Source organism: Diuraphis noxia, unplaced genomic scaffold (assembly GCF_037042655.1).
Source record: "Diuraphis noxia isolate RWA-SAM2 unplaced genomic scaffold, SU_Dnox_SAM2 contig0003, whole genome shotgun sequence".
NCBI lineage: Eukaryota > Metazoa > Arthropoda > Insecta > Hemiptera > Aphididae > Diuraphis > Diuraphis noxia.
Window position 1 is genome coordinate 25,962,703 of NW_028301713.1, and position 19,614 is coordinate 25,982,316.

Below are 19,614 nucleotides of genomic sequence, written 5' to 3' on the forward strand. Positions count from 1 at the left end.
AAAAAAATAAGTTATAATTTTTGTAGGGCGAGATCTTAATATTTGTTTCTCATACTTGCCAAGCTAAAAATGTTTTAAAATGTATTCTCTTATCTACAATGATTTACGTTAGTATAATACCTGTTTATTATTATAAATCAAACTAATCGTATAGTCACAATATGTGTATTATTTTTGATTGAGGCTAGAATTGTTCTTGAAATCTTCCAAGCTTAAGTGCTATTCACAATAATTGTTTGATTCGTATTTCTGATTTTCTCGTCCTTAAAATACCAAATTTTTTTCATATAATATCATACACATTTTTAAAAATAACATAAAGTTCAATTTTTCTTATATAATTTTGTTAGCTTGCGCGCAAATATTTAATGTTTAATAACAATTTATCATTATATTTTTCAAACGCCCGCGCCATTGCGTTTAAAGTTTTTATTCTTTTTGTTCAATTATTATTCACATAATGCGTGCACGAATCACCACCTTTTATGTAGGTACTATTTCATTAAAATTCGAAATTGGACAAGTCATCGTGGTTTTCAAATTTATAACTTAGTTATACGATTCACAAACTTTCTCATCATGCGTCAGTACTAATCCATACGTTTTGTTTGTTATAAAATATTTTACTGTGAATTTTACCATGTTAAATTTTATTGTGTTTTAGAGGGCATAAAATCAAACCTTCCTGTATTGTCTCCAACATACACACATTTTATACTGCAAAATTTAGTTCATTAGAGAGCTGTTTAATAAGGTATTTAACTGAATGGACCTACCATCAAATTTTTATGTAAGAAATCCTCTGAATTATTTTGTTGGTTTTTAAGATATTTTAATTATTTGATATGTAGAACAATATCTACGGATGTGACGTCACATCTTTTAATCACTGTCTTGTCAATATTGATATTGACTAGGTTTAGGAGCTATTACTAATTTATTATAATATTCTATTATAATACAGCTGTTAAAATAATATAATATTTTTTTCGTTTGTCGTATAATATTGTTTTGTTAAAGAGTTGATAATCATTATAATTTTCAGATGACATTGTTTAAAGTAATGGGTTTATTATTTTCGATCAATTATTATTTACATAAAGAACATTACTTAAATAATAATTGATCAAAAATAATAAACCCTTTACTTTAAACAATGTCATCTGAAAATTATAATGATTATCAACCCTTTAACAAAACTATATTATACGACAAACAAAAAAAATATTATATTATTTTAATAGCTGTATTATAATAAATTAGTAATGGCTCCTAGCCCTAGTCAATATGAATATTGACAAGACAGTGGTTAAAAGATGTGACGTCACATCCGTAGATATTGTTCTACATATCAAATAATTAAAATATCTTAAAAACCAACCAGTTATACAGATGATTTTCTTACATAAAAGTTTGATGGTAGGTCAATAAAGTTAAATACTTAATCAAACAGCTCTCTAATGAACTGAATTTTGTCATGTAAAACATGTGTATGTTGGAGTCAATACTGGTAGGTTTGATTTTATGTCCTATAAACTACAACAAAATTTAACATGGTAAAATTCACAGTAAAATATTTGATAACAAACAAAACGTATGGATTAGTACTGACGCATGATGAGAAAGTTTGTGAATCGTACCTATAACTAAGATATAAATTTAAAAACCTTGTGGCTTGCACACATTTTAAATAATGAAATAGTAACTAAACGGTGGTTGTTTGAGCACACCTGATGTGGATAACAATTGAACAAAAATAATTAACGCTTAGATTAAATAAGCGCAATGGTGTTTGAAAAATATAATGAAAATAAGTATTTAGCATTTCCCCTCCGACAGGACCCACCTTGACGTGGTGGGGGGGCTTACTGGCTCTCATTGGGCTGGTACTAAGAGGTTCTGAAACCAGTCATAACTTTGATTAGTCGGGACTGGTTAAGGTTTAGTCGCCCTGGCTATCCTAAGCAAACGGACCAGAAGGTCACTGCAAACCTCCTGGCCGTAGGACTAAAATGCAAGTGAAGGAAATCACTGTAAAAACTTAATATGGAAATCAACGACTTTGTTACTGCCCCAGTGCCGTTGGACAGTACAGGGGAAGTCGGGATAGGATCCAGTAACCATGCCAACCTTGACGTCAGACTAGGACTAAGCGAAGTAGTAGTCCCACGACCACGTGGATATTGCTCTTCAACGGAGAGGGGCCTCTCATTACCTAGTGAAAATTGTACGATCATACATGGAAAGTCGTATACTGACTATAAGATCAGATGATTAGAGGAGCACCACCAGATCGGTCACAGGAGGTGTTCCACAGGAATCAGTCTTTTCCCCACACTATGGAACGTGTTCTTTGATGACATCTTTAGGATGAACTTACCGGAAGGTGTTCAGGTTGTTGGATTCGCAGATGATGTAGCCCTACTAGCAGCTTCACAGACATTAGATGCTCTGGCTGGTGTGTTGAACCCCACATTAGATGCCATCGATGCCTGGATGGTTGATGACTAACTTGCACGATACAAGACTGAGGCGATCGTGTTGACTAAGAAGTGGGCGTACCTGGATCGAGTGTTGTTAGTATGGAGACAGTAAGTTCCTTTACTAAAAAAGGTTAGATAACTAGGACTCCACCTAGATCCGCATTTAACCTTTAGTGGACACTTTAGAAGCGTCTCGGTTAAGTTGTCCAAGGCAGCTTTGGATATAGGACGACTTATGCCTAACCTTGGAGTGCCCTCCCATTCCAAATAACGCTGTTTATGTCCGTAGTTAACAGTAGGATGCTGTACGTCTCATCGATATTGGCAGAAAGAGAAACAAAGTGTGCTATTTATCGGAACCTTACGATTCGAGCACAGAGATTGGCGGCTCTTAGAGTGAAGAGGGCGTTCTTCGCCGTCACGGCTGAGGCAGCTTTATTTCTCGCGGGAACTCCTACAGGCGATATTCTTGCTTTGGTACGCGTAAGATTTCGGAGCAAAATGGACGACCCAGATAGAGTGGGCACTAAGGATAATATCAGGAAAGTGTAGTGGAACCGGGTCCATTAGGTGGAGCGACGGTAGAAACACAGCATGGAAGCGATTGATCCTCCTGAACCAGATAAAATGAGTGAGAAGACGTCCCAAAGATCTCACATTTAACGTTACGCAGGCTTTTACGGGATATGGGTGTTTCAGAGACTATTTGCACCGGAGAAATCGTGCCACTATTGTCAACACTCAATGAACGGGTTCATAGACAGCCGAAAAATCACTCCAAATGACGTACAGGATCTGCTGAGTGGTTTAACCGACGATCCGATTTGCATGAATGATCAAATACTGGCTGCCTCCTAACCCGCCACTTGGGCCTTCTATGAAATGGTTGAAGACATTCTTAGATACAATGAGCAAAATGAGAGGCTAGTTGAGACCTAAGCAAGAGCGGCTCTAAACGACTGAGCTCCCTCCGGGAAATCAGTGGAACGGGATTCCAGACTGGTGGGTGCGTGCGACACCGGGGCGGAAATTGGATCGATAAACGGGACTGATTTCATAATTTTTAACTATATTATTTAGCATTAGTTGAAGAAGTGCAGAAGATTTCTGATGTGAATTGCTTACGCTATGTATATTCGTTTGTTAAGTATTGTGTTTAAATGTTTTTAATGTTTTTCATTAATAAATATATGGCAGCAGAGGAGTAGTATTGTGCAAACAGACTCTCCTGTTTGAGCAAGAAATACTTAGATCTTCTTCTGCCTTATACCTACTCTGAAAATGAGTTATTTTTTTGTTAAATTATGTTTCGCTACAAAATATATTTTGACTTTAATCTATTTTCTTGTCGACCAGCAAACCCGCTATAGGCTTATTAAGAGCTATTAATTGCTTAGTTGTTTGGAGTGTTGTTCCTATTTTTGGATGAATTAAAAAGCACATTTTTTTTTACTTTCATATGGTTAAATGCAATTTAAATCGGTGTACCTAAATTAATTTAAATTTTTTCAGGGGAGTATCCAATTTACAATAAAAATCCTTTAAAATTGAATTTTCAGTACATTTAATTTGTGAAAATGTCTGCAAATGTATGCTATCTATACACTATAATTTTATCCCAATTTCAAGTTGAGTAGAATACGAGAACTAGTTAAACACATCCTCTTAAGGATTGTTCTTTATAGATTGGATACTATAATACATATAATATATTATATGACAATTACACTACCTACGTACTTTTCACGTATTCTACAAGTGATTTTTTTTTTCTATTCGAAAATTTCTACAATAGAGAGAAAACTGCAAAAATATCGTAAAAATCAAGTTTACACCTCATGGTATAATCAGTTATGTATTGTGCACGTGCATTGTAAAATCAACTACTAATAATAATTATGGTCATGGCAGGATGCGCTCCTCAAAGTCGAACGACATGTGGTGAGAAGTTAATAATAATATTTTACGTTACTATTATATGCCCACTGGTGTGTTAAAAAATAAATATTTTTGTGGTTTCGAGAATGTTTTTACTGCATTAGTCGAACTGAAATCGCCATGTTTTATATACGGCACGTGACGCTAAATAAAACCTATACAAAGTTTAAATGTACACATATAGATGAAATTCATCATGGAGGCTTGTATGTTGATAAGTATTTTAGACTTAGAGTTTTTGGGCATCGCCTCCAAGGCATTGCCTCCGAATTGGAATAGTGTAAGTATAAGTAATAAGACAAACTATACTTTGATAATACGTCTCGTCCAAACAGAATTGTAAAACACTAGGGATATTAACGGGTATAGAGTGTCGACATACTTTTTCCGCAAATTAGCTTTACAAGGTAATTTTTCACGAGGTTCAATGATATTGAAAATCATCGTCGACGTATTATACATATTATACAGGCTGATTCTTTTTATCATAGAACATTCATTATTTCAAAAAGTATTTACTTTTAGATACCTACATGCTTTTCTACAATGGTATACAACATTTAATTTTGTTCACTCTTACATTTAATAGTAAAAAAATCTATCAACTTTAGAATTTCAAATGAAAACCTATATTAATAATCAAATAATTAAATATATTAATTTTATTCATTAAAATGTTTAGCTTTCGTTAATCCATTGGCAAGTTATTGCTGCTCAGAATTGGGTGGTTTTTAGGTGATATACATACATACTACACAATCAGAACCGTTTCGTTGGAACTAGGATCTTTATTTGTAATGATCAGTAGTAATAAAAGTGATAAATTCGATATCGTCAAATCTACGATTGATAATAATTGTACTTTGTAAAATATGTAAAATATTATCTTTTTTTTTGTTTTCATTATAGTAGTGATATATAAATCTTTACAGATTGTAATCCTTAACTATGAACTTCTATCAAATATAAACAATAAAATAATACCACTATATCGCTGAGTATTGTGATTAATGGTTATGCACTATTCTTCTTGACTTTAAATTTTTAGTTACTAGTAGTAATAACTAGTTCTTACCAACTTTCGTAGTAACTTACTAACAATGGAATAGATCTATTATTATTTTTTATTAACTATTATGTATTACTAACATATTGAGTATTCGTTTACTTTTATTCAAAACCTTGTACACAGAATTGCATGCATAAAAGTATAAAACCATTAGAACCGAAAAATTCCAAAAACGTAATAATATTTCAACTTGATAAATATTGTTAAAAAAAAAAGAATAATTAGTTAACTATATTATAGCTTTAATTTTAAAATATATTATTTCATACTTTACTGCGATGATATATAAATAGGTAGAGGTAATGGTTCGGTTAGTTAAATAAATAATAAAGTTATAGAATATAATATTGAAAAATAATGTCATATTATAACACGAGTGTTGCATTGCTTTTGGCAAATATTATAATATATTTGCGATAATTAGACAATCATGGGCCTACTACTTATATTTAATTAAATGGATTATGATAAAAAACCGAAATCACTATATATTAATATATTACAAAACCAGAAATAATAATAATAATAAAAAGTACTAAATGAATGGCTTTTGTGCAATTTTGCTTAAATCAAATTGTATTACATTTTGAGCTATGTAAATATTTTAATCTAGGTTGTATATTTTATTCATGTATTTTGAATACAACGTTATTTTTATATTTTTTTCTTTTATTCGTGGACAATTTGCTTAAAAATATATTACTAAACTGTATTGATTATTTAGATTTATATGTAGGTACTTAGAATCTATACTTTGTATCTTTATATTTAAGTTTTGATAGGTATATTTTATGTAATATGTATTTTGTTAATAATTGTATTTTATAATCTAATAACTTTCTATCTTCAAAACAAGCTTTTCTTAAAGGAAATAGATAATCGAAAATGTTATCTTCAATAATTACTTATGTATATTTTCTTTTTCGATCAATAAAAAAAAAGAATTACATTAGTATTGTACATGTACCTATATAATATGTTAATAGCTGTTATTCTCAACTAGTTAGTTGTTTTCAAGCACTGTAGACAAGTGACAGTCAAAATATTTAAAGTAATGTGCAGTATATACATATAATATATATACCTACATATTTCTGAAAACATTTTAAAAATTAGTGGTTTATGTCAACAGCGCAATATTCTATAATATATCTGGAAATATTATACAATTAAAGTAGCATATTTGGTATATAACTTTTAATAACCTTTAATGTAAGATAGTAAGAATTTCGTAGGTAACAAAATCTATGTAAACGTAGACTAACCTAACGTTAATTAATCTGAACTACCTATTATACAATAATAGTACTTTTCCGATATCGGAGCTACAAAAAGTTATTGAAGTTTTTAAAAATAATTATAATGGATTTTGAAACAATAAGAACTTTTTTCGTTTAAGGGATTTATAAAAAAAAAAAAAAAAAATGAAAACGGAAAGAATCCGACGATCGGATTTTGTTGGCTGACATCTGACGTTCGGTTTTTTTAAATACTTAGAGTTAGTTTGTGATAATCAGATACAGACATTTTTCTTCCAGTTCGTAAGCTTCGGAATTCGTTCTATGCCAGGAGGAACACAGTGACCAGCCAGCAATATCCGATTGTCTAATTGGACGCTTAGTGTCCAGTAAGTCACGCCCGTGACGCTTTTTGGTCGCAGCGGCTGAAAGCATGAATTCGACTTACGCTAAAGTGCCTAAAGAAGTTTCATTTCAAAAAACCTGATTCCAGAACTCACATATAAGTTAGGTATAAGTCAGAATTAGATAAAAAGCCACTCCACTGCCTAGACCAATACTTTTGTAATTCGCATTGTCCATGTCAGCAAATGTATAGTGAACACAAATATTTTACACACTCATTGCATAATTTAAATAAATCATATTAAGTAATTATGTAACAATTAAATATAATTTTATTCAACTATCAAATGGATATTGTTCCCTAACTGACTGCAAGCCAAGTTATTACCTATATATCGCACTAACAAATACCAACATCAATAATCAAGATAAAAATGTTTTTAACATTTGTAGGTATTATTTTATTTCTCAACATTTTGCTGAACAATGATATTATTATAAATTTAGTCCATAGCAATTAAAAATAATACTAAAATATATAATGATTGTTTTGAATTCAACAACATAAAAAAAAAAAAAAAACAAATTCATATTGAACGAAAAAATAAAAAGGAAATCTTCGATTAATTTCACCAGATAGCAAATATAGTTTTAAGGAACCACAAGACAAAAAAATATCTTTACATTTTTTTTAAAATGCTTAATAATTGTAGCTATATTAAATTATAAGAATAATGTGAGTAGAAACGTAAAATCATTATTTTTAAAATATTTAATACAGCTATAGTAAATTTAACATTTAAAAAATTTAAAGAATTTTTTTGTGTTATGTGCTCTTTTACACTAACTTTTTCGTCTGTCAAAAATAAATAAATAAATCATAAAATGTATTACATTTTATTATTTGGTTGGAGGTGTCCAATTTAATTTTTTTGGGTTGATATGAACATAGGCGCAACTAGAGGCCAAACACTGGGGGTGCTAAAATTATGTAGATGAAACAGACCCGTGGGGGCTATGCCCCCACACCCCAAGTACCATATTTCAATTTTATAATAACTATAACCAATCTTAAATGCATTATAAAAACATAAGCACACTAATATTTACCTCATAAATACATTAGGTATATTACCTGTATTATTATTTAGGTGATTCAAATAATGACCTAGTATAAACAGATAAATAATATTTTTTTTTTTTTAACTGATGTCAAAATAATTATACAATTTACATTTTTAGCAGTCACTTACATGAGGCACAATCATCTCAAAGGTTAGGTAATGATACTATGTTAGTGTGTTTAAATAATAAACAATATTATACATAATATATAATATACTATTTTATACTAATATTATTTTTTTTTTATTAGTGAAATTGGAATATATTTCCAATATTTCTGAAGAAGTAATTTTATAACAACATCTCATTCAATATTTAAACAACGTTACGTAAAACAAAAAAAACTTTTTCATATGATTTTTGGTGTTTTTGATCTGGGGGTGCTAAATTAATGGCTGGGGGTGCTGAAGCACCCCCAAGCATCCCCCTAGTTACGCCTATGGATATGAACCTTTTTTAACTTTATTTTTCTCTGCATATGAGCATCTACAATATCCCAGTTAATACATATTGTAGTTCCATTAAATACTTCCACAACAAAGTTCAGAGAATTTAAAGTATTGATGATGTCTTGTTTCATTAAACCTGAATTAAATGTGTTACTATTTTATAATTATCTCACGAAATACAGATTAAAAAGTTTTAAATTATCTGTTTTACTGATAACATGATTGATACATATCTTGGCATTATTTGTGTATTTATCTAAATATTCCAATATAACACTTTTCCAATATGAATTGTACAACTTTTGACCCAAGTCAGAAAGGGGTGTTTCTGGTGTTCCAGGCTGTTTTTCAATTTTAGATAAGAGATAACCTGAAAAGATTGATAACACGTGATATCTGTTTAAACAAATAACTAGTTTCGTATAGTTTTCACTTACTGAATTCAATTAGAAGTCGCCCGTACCCTTTTCTTTGATATTGTGGCATGACCATGATGCAAGCCACGTTAAAATAATTGTTTTCCCTGTCTTTCGATTTTGAAAAATAACCAACTAAATTGTTGCCCTTAACATTTTTAATGAAAAATTGTTACAATAGTATATAACATTATAAAATACAATACAAAATATATACATATATATACTTACGGCAAAGTCATTTTTCGTCAGAATATAAAAACGGAACGGTTCAACGCCATATTCCAGAGTTTTAACATCCAAAAATAGTTTTCCAATTCGACATAATGTTTCACAATATATTTTGTGATTATTTCCATCAACCTGTAGGAAAAAAAATTTAAGCAACTTTATAGTTTACCTCTTATGAATTGTTTAAAAAATATTGATTAACTTCAAAAATGCTCAGACATTCGTTTCGGTAGATTTCAGTTCCTGGCGGTGTTCTCCAATTACAATATCGCATATGTCTTCTCATAACCGATTGGCACTGAGTATATTTCAAACAATATTCACAAAAAATCAATTTCATAGCATCATGTTCCTGTGGAAATTGGGTTGAAAACCAAGTCTTCACATTGAATTTCCCAAAATGTATGACAGCTGGAAATCTTATTGGAGATTGAGTTGCTCTCTATAATATCAATTGTCAATTAGAAATTACAAATGTAAGACATATTATAATAAAATAAAAAATTATTTAAAACCTACATTCTTTAACGGTATTTTTGTCTTTTCAGAGATTTTTACAATGTTGCCAGATTTTAAGTTTGATACTGGGGGGTTCATATTTTCCAGAACTGAAATTTGTATTTAATATTTATTATCAAGATGACTGGTTATTAAGTGAAAAAAAGTTATAAGTGCCACATAAATAAACACTAATATAAACTGTTAAATATCATGGCAGACTATATAATATCGATAATGTAAAGCTATATCTGTAGATGCTAACCTATAGCAGAGATTTCTTTTAACGGTTTTTACTTTGTTCGGTAACAAAATGGGATAAGAACGTTTGAACTTATAACAAACAATTTTTGCACCCCACGAGGCCACGACCCACACACTCAAACACACACACATACACGAGTTTCTTCAGTGAAAACCTGTATTTTATATATGATCATGAAATAAAATAAATCAATAAATAATAGTTAATTGAAATAATTAACCAAATTGCGTTGAATATTAAAATGAGCATATTACCAGTGTTTTATAGGTACCTATGTATTATACGTTTTACTCCAAATATTTATTTTTCACTCTATGAAAAATTTAAAACCAGCTATTCATAATATTACAACTACACTTATTCGGGACGTATTTATATGTCACTGATACAAATACAGTGATAAAAGTGTGACGTAATATAGTCATATATTATTTCGAATTTGATATTTGTTTATTTTTCAATTTTCAATTCCTAGTTCGCTGTCTGAGTAACGGCAGTGTAATTATCGTTGTTTAAACGGTTAAGGCTATCTGATATATTCTCAAAAAATAAATGCAATATTGCGGTATGATATTATATTAAATCAGCTACTATCTATAATCTACTCAGTACACACTAGGTATATTAAATTGATAGAGAACAGAAATAAAAACAAACAGCATGCAATGGATTAAAATTCAGCAAATCTAACCCTTTTCCCGTTCTAATCTCGCGCATTAAACGTATAACTTTGCCTAAATAGTTTTGTTTTCTCCATGGCGATGGGAAATCGTACAATACCGCTAATCAGGATAGAAGGGGTAGAAGAGTCAAGAAAGGAGACTTACCGTTTTTCGTGGCATTACGTACATATTTGAAACCCACAATGGATGGTTTTACACATTTTTTCTGTTAAAATTTCAATGAATTAATAAATACTGAAATAAATAATAATCCGCCTTTATTACTTTTTTCAATTGTGTGAGTGTGACGCTATCCTCAGCAGTCAGTTTTCTTTTTTTCTCGTTTTTAGGAAGTGAAGGGCGTTTTTTTTCTATTTTATTTGATTCAAGCATTCGTGATTTCCTTCCAGAACTACATTTTTCTAACTCTGGTCCTCCATTTAATGATTTGATATCTGGTCGACGCTGACCTATTACTCTACGCACTGAATGTGCTTTAGTTTGGACAATATTTGGCATCGACTCTAGACACCCAATCCAGTTTCCAGGCCCCTGTACCTGTCTTTTAACATATCTTAATAGCACAATAATATCATAAAATATACTGGGATATTTGCTAATAATATTAATATTGTATAGACTGACAGTTGACTGGCCGTCTTCGCTCAGATCGTTTTTCGTATAATCAATAATTTTAGTTAGGTATATATTATAATTTTATAACATATTTTATTTAAATACATATAATTAAAAAAACATTCCTACTTATAACTTTAGTTTTTGGTAGTAAATTACATCAAGTATGTACTATAAAGAGCAATATTTATATTATATATGTATATGAAAAAACTAGAATATTTACGCAACACTATTTTTTTTTTTTTATTTAAAAACGAATAGATATTTGTGGTGACTTGATATTATTTTCACCAAATAAAAATTTCTTAACGGGTCTCAATTGAGTTATACATTTTCAAACATATTCGGCACATTTAAAGTTATTTGCAGGATTTACATGTTTAAAATCTTAAGTTTTTTATTAAACTATGATAGAAAGTTAAAAGTTTAAAAGTAATACCCAAATTTTGTAAAAATTTATCAAAATTGTAAATGTATACTAAAAATAAATCGTGTTGCATCTTATACAGTAAGAAATTACTAAAATATATATAACGATTTAATTTATTATTAAATTCAAATTGCGTACATCCGCTACAGACTACAGGGCCTACCCAATCTCGAGGTGTACACTTATAGGCTATAGCCCATACTAAATTACTATATATCACAGCAAATTCCTCGTTTTCTTTTCTTATTATTATTCAAATAACTGATAAAATGAATGATTGTAATATTCACCGTGATAATGATAATATGTTTAATATGTTGAAATTTGCACCAAAACATAAGTATGTAATTCATACTATCAAAATAAATTCATATTATTAGTTGGTGTTTAAATCAATACTGAATACTTACAAACCCTGGGATAATGAGTGTGTAAATAAGTTATCTATTGAATTAAGAAACTAAAATAGAATATTCTGTGTAATTAGTTTATGAAAACTTTCAGCTTCTAAACCATCAATATATTATAGATATAGGTACTCCATTACCGAAACGTGAACATATTATCGAAAGAATAATCAATTAAAATGTTGGTACTAATTACAATTCGTATTTTTTACTACCTCAAAGTATACTTAGGACCCAACCCTCCAGAGAACCACTGAACTAGTCAATAGATTAATATTGCATTTATAAACATATACCTTCTTATTTTGAAAGCTGATTTTTCTCCACCATGTAGTCGCTCATCTAACGGTTCTGTCCCCATAGAAACTACGGCGTCGTGGTTAACTATGCAAAATGGACATCTCCATTGCGATTTTTGTTTATCCGTGTCAGTTAGAGATTGAAGGCATTCAAAATGGTATTTTTTATTACATCCATTGCATTTTAATAGACATGTCATCTGTACGTATACAACAAATTTTATGCGACGATTAATTTTATTTTTATTTGAAATGTATATATATATATATTTATTTACACGTCCTGCAGATACTGAGCATGGCGGTTCCGATGCGCATGTCCCACAGTCGTAACAGAACCACTCAGAACCAACTGTTAGCAATTTAGCCCTAGATCCATAATAAGCTGTCAAGCATGAACGATGTAACAAAAACCCACAATGACCTGCACACTGGTACAACGGTTCCAGGTCACCCGACAAGTTTTTGGTCGACGTGGACATGCAGTTCTCGCAGTGGTCTCCGATAGCCTGCAATTAAAATCGCAATACGTAATATTTATTTTGGAAACACCGCAAGAAATGGGTAACAACGAACCTTTATCATCATGCTCAAATTTTTCCCTCGGCACTTATTATCCGTGCGTGACGGTGACCTTTTTCTTTTTCTCCCAGATCCGTGAAGCGAAAGCGAGGTTGTCGCATTTTTAGACGAATCCGATTTAATCATTTTGGTAATTGTTTCTTGTATTCTTAGCCCGCTAAAAAACAAATATAGTTTAAAAAATAAAGTTTTTTCGTATAATACCGATCAACATTAATTTGTTTGCTTTGAGTGTCTAGTTTCTATGACTATTAAACAATTACTCATATTATAACAGTTTATAAGTTACTTTAGGTATATACGAAATGAAAAATATCAATATTTGGTAGTAACAAAAGTATTTTTAGATACTTCAACCATATTATAAACTTTAATAGACGTGTTCGTAGTGTATTATCCAAACAGATTTTATTTTCCAATAAATAAAATTAACTTAACTTTTAAATGAGGTACTATAATTACTACAATTCACAACTAATTAATTCTTAATTATTTTATAATATTAAATAAACTGAATATAATAATAATATCTGTATAAAAAAAAAAAAATAGGGTAAGTGGATGTCGCTCTGCTGTACGTTAAGTGGTGGGGTGGACCTCTGACTAGGGTAGGTTAGATTTGAATGAAATGATTGGTATCATTGTATACGAAAAACGATTCTGAACGGAGATGATTTGTCAGTTAGGATTAATTAGGATTATTTAATTTAATTAATTAATTAGGACGCATTTTGAATGAGGCATGGTTAATCAATTTTTCCAAAAACATTGCATGTAGTTATAAAATGTAGTTATGCATTAGTTATGCTGTACAAAGACACGCAAAAAAAAAACCACATATCATTGTAAAATCAATACATTTATCACTCCGTTCAGAATCTAAAATGTTGTCTTTTCATTTTATTGACAATGATTTTAAAATTTAAACAAAATCAAAAATATTTTATTATTCGTATATATTTGCGTTGTTTATATTATTTACTGGTTGAACAGTGATCGTTTAATATTGGGAATGCTAAACTGCTAAGTATAAAATGTTTCATGGAGTGTTGATTAAAAATACTAATTATTTTAGAAGTAGGTATTATAGCAGTGCTTATTTGTGCATATTTCAAAATTTTACAGCTCGTAAGAATTTTTATGGCGCTAACCGATTTCTAAATACATTTAAAAAAAATATTTCATAAATAGTATCGACTTAAAAGTGATAACTTGTTTACCGCAGTAAGTATTTATTATAATAAGTTTATTTTAACATTGCAAGTAAGCAAATAAATTGTAATAACAATTAAAACTATTGATACATTTAATTTTGGTATTCAAACAAGCCTGTGTATTTGAAAATTTATTTTTCTTAGAAACATTTGAGCATTTATTGGAATATATTACTTAAATTACGTTGTATAAGACGCTGCAAGTTTCAATTGCCTGTCCTGCCCCCGAAACAATAAAAAGTCGTGAAATTCAGTAATATGCTTTTAATATATTTTATTTTATTTTATACAACTACAATATAACTAACACATATAATACTTTTTTTATTTGAGAGCATTGTTTAAATATGTAATACTATAAAATTGCATGTTATGCACAACACAACTTCATTGGCGTGCCAGATGACAAAATGTGAATATATTATATAGTAAATAATATTTATTATTGTAATTAAAGTAGGTACCTACGTAGTTTGTATATTACATATTTTGTGTAATATCTACTTAACAGTTGCTAAGTGGATCAATTTTTGTGTTCTGCTGGTCATAATTGTAATTCATAAGTAAAATATCACTTATAAGGTAAAGATATAGAAAGTAAATAATTATTAAAATCACAGAAAAAAAAAACATCAATTAATAAGATCGTATATGCGAAACGAAATAAAATGTGTGTGACTTGTCCTTGTGCACAAACAATATATTATATTATTATACTCGTATTATAGAAAAATAACTTAGTCCGTTTATCACATAACAGAGATAACACGTTATTAGACTTGGGCCGTTTCTCAAAACTCAAATTATTTCCGTTATGGCTTGAATCAAAACGCATAATATGATAATAAATTAATAACAAATTATGGGTGCGTTACAATTTGACCAATTGATGTGGCATAAAATGTCCTTCAAAATCGACTATTTACATCAAAATGACCAAAAATGTACTTGAACCCTTTCTCCCAAACACCTTCCAAATCTATGTTCCTGTCCTTCGTCGGTCGTGTTTTAAGGAGAAAAATATAGGCAAATCGATATTACAGTATTTTGATGTGACTATAGTCAAAGTAGTACATTTAGATAAACTTAAACGTGTGAATCTGAACTGAAAATGCTATCACCCATTTGTATGCACAGTTTATTCTCTCCACTCAAAGCAATATAAAACTATAAAATAGCATCTGAGAAATCTTTTATCATAGGTACATTTAATATCATAGACCTCAACAAGTGATCAAAAAAAATATCTCTTCGGATCCGTTCAAAGTTGCGTCATGACTAATTGGAAATCCTACAAGGTGGTCATCTTTCAACTCTTTTATTCTCCTTTTGCAAAATAAATGATATTTTAATTCTTGAATGCTAAATGTTTATTATATGAAGATCTTTTTCAATCATATAACAATATATTATTCTATTAACATGTATCAGAACTGTCAAATGCGCTACAAATCGTCATTGATAGATTCTACTCGTTTGGTGAGACGCTATAATAATGTGCTTGAAATTAATATCAATAAATGCTGTCAGATGCCATTATTACTCGAAGGAAAAATTGTATTAAAACAAATGTGTAATGGTACAGTATTACATAATAACAATAATAATTATGTATAACCATCGATAATTTATTTAGAATTAATGTCATCATAATAACCGCTTTTTTTAATGACCACATGTACGTGATTTGCAAGAAAGGTAAACATAAACGTCAGGATTTCTAATGCAAAAGATTTACTGTTGAGAATTTTCTGATCTAGTACAATATATCAATTGAGTACCACATTAGGAAATGATTTTTAGTCCGTTCTGTAATAGAGTACAATAGTAATATATTTTATTTATTTCGTATAGCTTTTAACACAAATCAAATTAACTATCAAACTCTAACTAATACAATACATATATAGCATTATATAAATATAAGAGAAGCCCTACACCCAAACAATATTAATAATTTGATAACATTTATAATTAAGTCCCAAGCTTATAAATTGTATATATAACCTGTAAATAATTGTATATATATTATGTAACCTATTGTAAACCAACGCCAATGGCCTTTGACGCCGAGGCTATTAATATAAATAAAAACAAAAAAAATGTAAAGAGAATATCATAATGGTATAACTTTAAAGTTTAAATAGAACGATAATTAGTCAAAAATCACAAATATTAAAAGTGAGTTGTTCTTGCGATATGAGTTCATAGACACATGTTGAGGTTCATAATCCAGGTGATTGCTGCAGGTGTCGTTGTGTGCAGGCCTTCGAAACCTTGATTGAATTTTCTACAAAAGTAATTAATATATTAAAATACTATTAAATATCACTATTCACTGTTGAGTGACATAATCTGAGACCCCTCGAAAGAGCATGGAATGAAAATTTTTTAAAGATTTTTAAGATTTATGGCACATACAACTACGCGCGGTAATTCAACCGTGACATTCGCATCTTACGTGCCTTTAATAATATATTATAAGTTGTTAAACAACCGTTTTTAATTAATTATTTATAATTTATTCATGAATTACTTACATTCCTAATAATATAATGTGGATATGGACCACAAAGACTTCCTAAAATAAATTATTCAAGTTTCGTTTCCACTTACTGATTATCACCATTTACTTTTCACGGGAATACTATAATACCGATGTTACATACTGCCTTAATGTACCGAATAATCGAATATGTTATCTTAATTAAATCTGAAAAAAATTTGATTTATTTCAGCTTAATAGTATTATTATAGTATCTTCATTATACACTAAAATATTATAATACATCTTGTAATTCAAAAATATTTTATCTGTTTATTTTATAGTTTATCCTCATTCAAAATTGTATTTAATATATTGTGTTTCCCTGTGTATTGTATCATGGTTAAGGCTGTTTATTTATGTTACATATTGTTTTACTTAAAATTTCTAAACATTTCACGTTGTACACGTACTCATCGGTGCGTTTATCGAGAAATAAATTTTAGAAAATTACCGTCGATTCCCTGGTTGGACGGATTTTAATTTTAAAAATTGATTTTGACTAATTTGACTCATCGACAATAATAGGTGTAATGTTTGACTAACTGATTTTTAGCATCCAAAAACAGTTTGTAATATTTTAGAAAAGTACGCTCACCGCTTACTATACATTGCCTGCAGCAGACATCCATCGCTGCCGTGGAATCATGACACGTTACGATTTTGAAAAATCGTTGCGACGAAACATTTTGGATCATCTCGTCGTTTTCAATACGTATCAACTTCATGATTATTATTGATATTATTTTTAAATAGGTAATAGCTAGGTATATTATATAGAGTTACGGTGTGAGTATGCCAACATTGCCAACAGCTATGGATAACACCGAGAAAGTCAAGACGTGCCGCGTACACGATTTTACGACCGAATTAACGAAATGACCTCTGTCGGGCGTCATAATAAGCTCACTCGGATTACTGCAGAATACGCTTGTGACTTGTGTACTATATACCTACCGTAATAATATTGTATGCGGTATACGATATAGGGTTAAACGAAACTTAGAAAGTACTCCTTGAATGGCTAACGACTCCGGTCGTTAATATTTTCATTTCGAAATATATTAACCTATAGCACGTGCGCGCGGCCATTAAAAATATTCACTAAATATTGCCGTATATCGATCTACATTTTATTGATGCCGGCAATATATCCAGCTGGTACATAACAATATTATATTACCGCGGCCGTGTTTAGTGTTTACGATTATGATAGATCTAATATTATATTATTTCGTCACGACAACCGACTGCAATAATTTATAACAATAATTTATAACATAATATATTATTATTATTATACATATTATCATGATATTATGACATATCGATGAACATAATATATTATGATAATTATTATACCAATAATATTGTATTTTAACAACACGATCGAAAATTAAACGCTGATTAAATGAGTTTTCAGTGCAGTGAAATGTTTTAATAATATTATAACGATTATTATGATTTGAAAGATTATAGTTACGTTTTATAGTTATAGTTAACTATTTATCACTACCTAAACCCATATAAAATAAAATAGTCATCGCCATTCAATAATATATTGTACAGCATAATATAAGCATAATATAAGTATAATATTAAATTATTAGTTATAGGTAACCAATACAGTCTTTTATAATTGCATAATACAACAACAAACATAAATATTGTATAATTACAAATCGAATATTAACATAAATATGTTTTTGACTTTTGGGCGGGCCGATGTTAAAATATGTGATTCAATATCATCAATAAAGTGATAATTATTTAATTTTTAGAAATTTTTTTTTAATATAAGCATTTAAAGCGGCAATTACAATTTACATTGTTTACATTTGTGGAACATAATACAATACTCACATGCACAAATAGAGTGTGATATTTATGAGGGAGTCCCTAGATTTTCGTAAACCCAACCTATTTATTTTCACCTTTGAACTATTAATAATGGATCAAAAAACGGTTATTTTACATAGATTCATAATATCACTCATAGTTGCCAGCAGAAATTTTTATAGGGGGGGGGGGGGGTCAATGTTAGGATTTGAGGATAAATATTATAATTTTACTAGGTGTTTTAAAATAATAACCTTTTTTATTATACTCGTATACAATGTATTATATTTTATTATATTACAACTTATTTTATACTTTAAATTTGTTGTATAGTATATAGTCATTTATCTTAAAACATTCAATTAAAAAAAATATTTTGAAAAAGCCAGGGGGGCAAATTTCCCAGCTTGCACCCCCCAGCGGGCGCCTATGATATCAATACATCGAATTAATGAATTTAAAATACTAGAAAGTATAAATTGTCATATCACCCGTATAAAACTATGTTTCTCAACATTTTTCAAACTGCCATTCCTTCCCCTAAGAATCAAAATATTTTTTAACGCCTCTCCTCATTTCATTAAAATAAAAATAATGTACATGAAAATATGTTTATAATTGAACAATAAATAATATATATATGTAATGAAAATAAAATGTAAATATATGTTTAAACTTTAAATATCATTTAAAAGGATAATTAAAATGTTTTGAAATTTATTGATCAGTGAGATGGTTGTACTTGGTGATTTAAAGCCAATTTTTTTACGTTTGGTTCAGAGTTTGTGAGATGAGAGCAGTTTTAAAATTTAAGATTTAAACTTTTAAGTCTCCTCTTTAGACGATGTCGAGTATATTAATTTTTTTCGTCATTAGATCCATCACCGCACTGAACCTCGCTGAACGAGGTAAGAGGAAGGGAAGGCAATTAATAATTTTT

The 19,614-nt window shown here is 29.6% G+C and overlaps 1 protein-coding gene and 1 pseudogene across 1 annotated transcript in view; one reads left to right on the plus strand and one right to left on the minus strand.

Annotated features, from left to right (window-relative positions):
• Window positions 1–1,847: 1,847 nt before the first annotated feature.
• On the plus strand, window positions 1,848–3,665 carry LOC149057145 (uncharacterized; annotated as a pseudogene).
• Window positions 3,666–7,003: 3,338 nt separating this feature from the next.
• The window catches only part of LOC107171603 (histone acetyltransferase KAT6A-like), a 49,785-nt gene continuing 37,174 nt past the window's right edge, over window positions 7,004–19,614 (minus strand). The window contains exons 2-13 of the mRNA XM_089223304.1: window positions 13,071–13,233; window positions 12,773–13,003; window positions 12,492–12,694; window positions 11,005–11,293; window positions 10,885–10,945; window positions 9,814–9,902; window positions 9,497–9,736; window positions 9,295–9,426; window positions 9,085–9,211; window positions 8,859–9,017; window positions 8,650–8,783; window positions 7,004–7,153 (exon numbers count right to left, since the gene is read on the minus strand). Of these exons, the coding sequence (XP_089079430.1) occupies window positions 7,004–7,153; window positions 8,650–8,783; window positions 8,859–9,017; window positions 9,085–9,211; window positions 9,295–9,426; window positions 9,497–9,736; window positions 9,814–9,902; window positions 10,885–10,945; window positions 11,005–11,293; window positions 12,492–12,694; window positions 12,773–13,003; window positions 13,071–13,233 (1,978 nt within the window). The remainder of the gene's footprint in view (window positions 7,154–8,649; window positions 8,784–8,858; window positions 9,018–9,084; window positions 9,212–9,294; window positions 9,427–9,496; window positions 9,737–9,813; window positions 9,903–10,884; window positions 10,946–11,004; window positions 11,294–12,491; window positions 12,695–12,772; window positions 13,004–13,070; window positions 13,234–19,614) is intronic.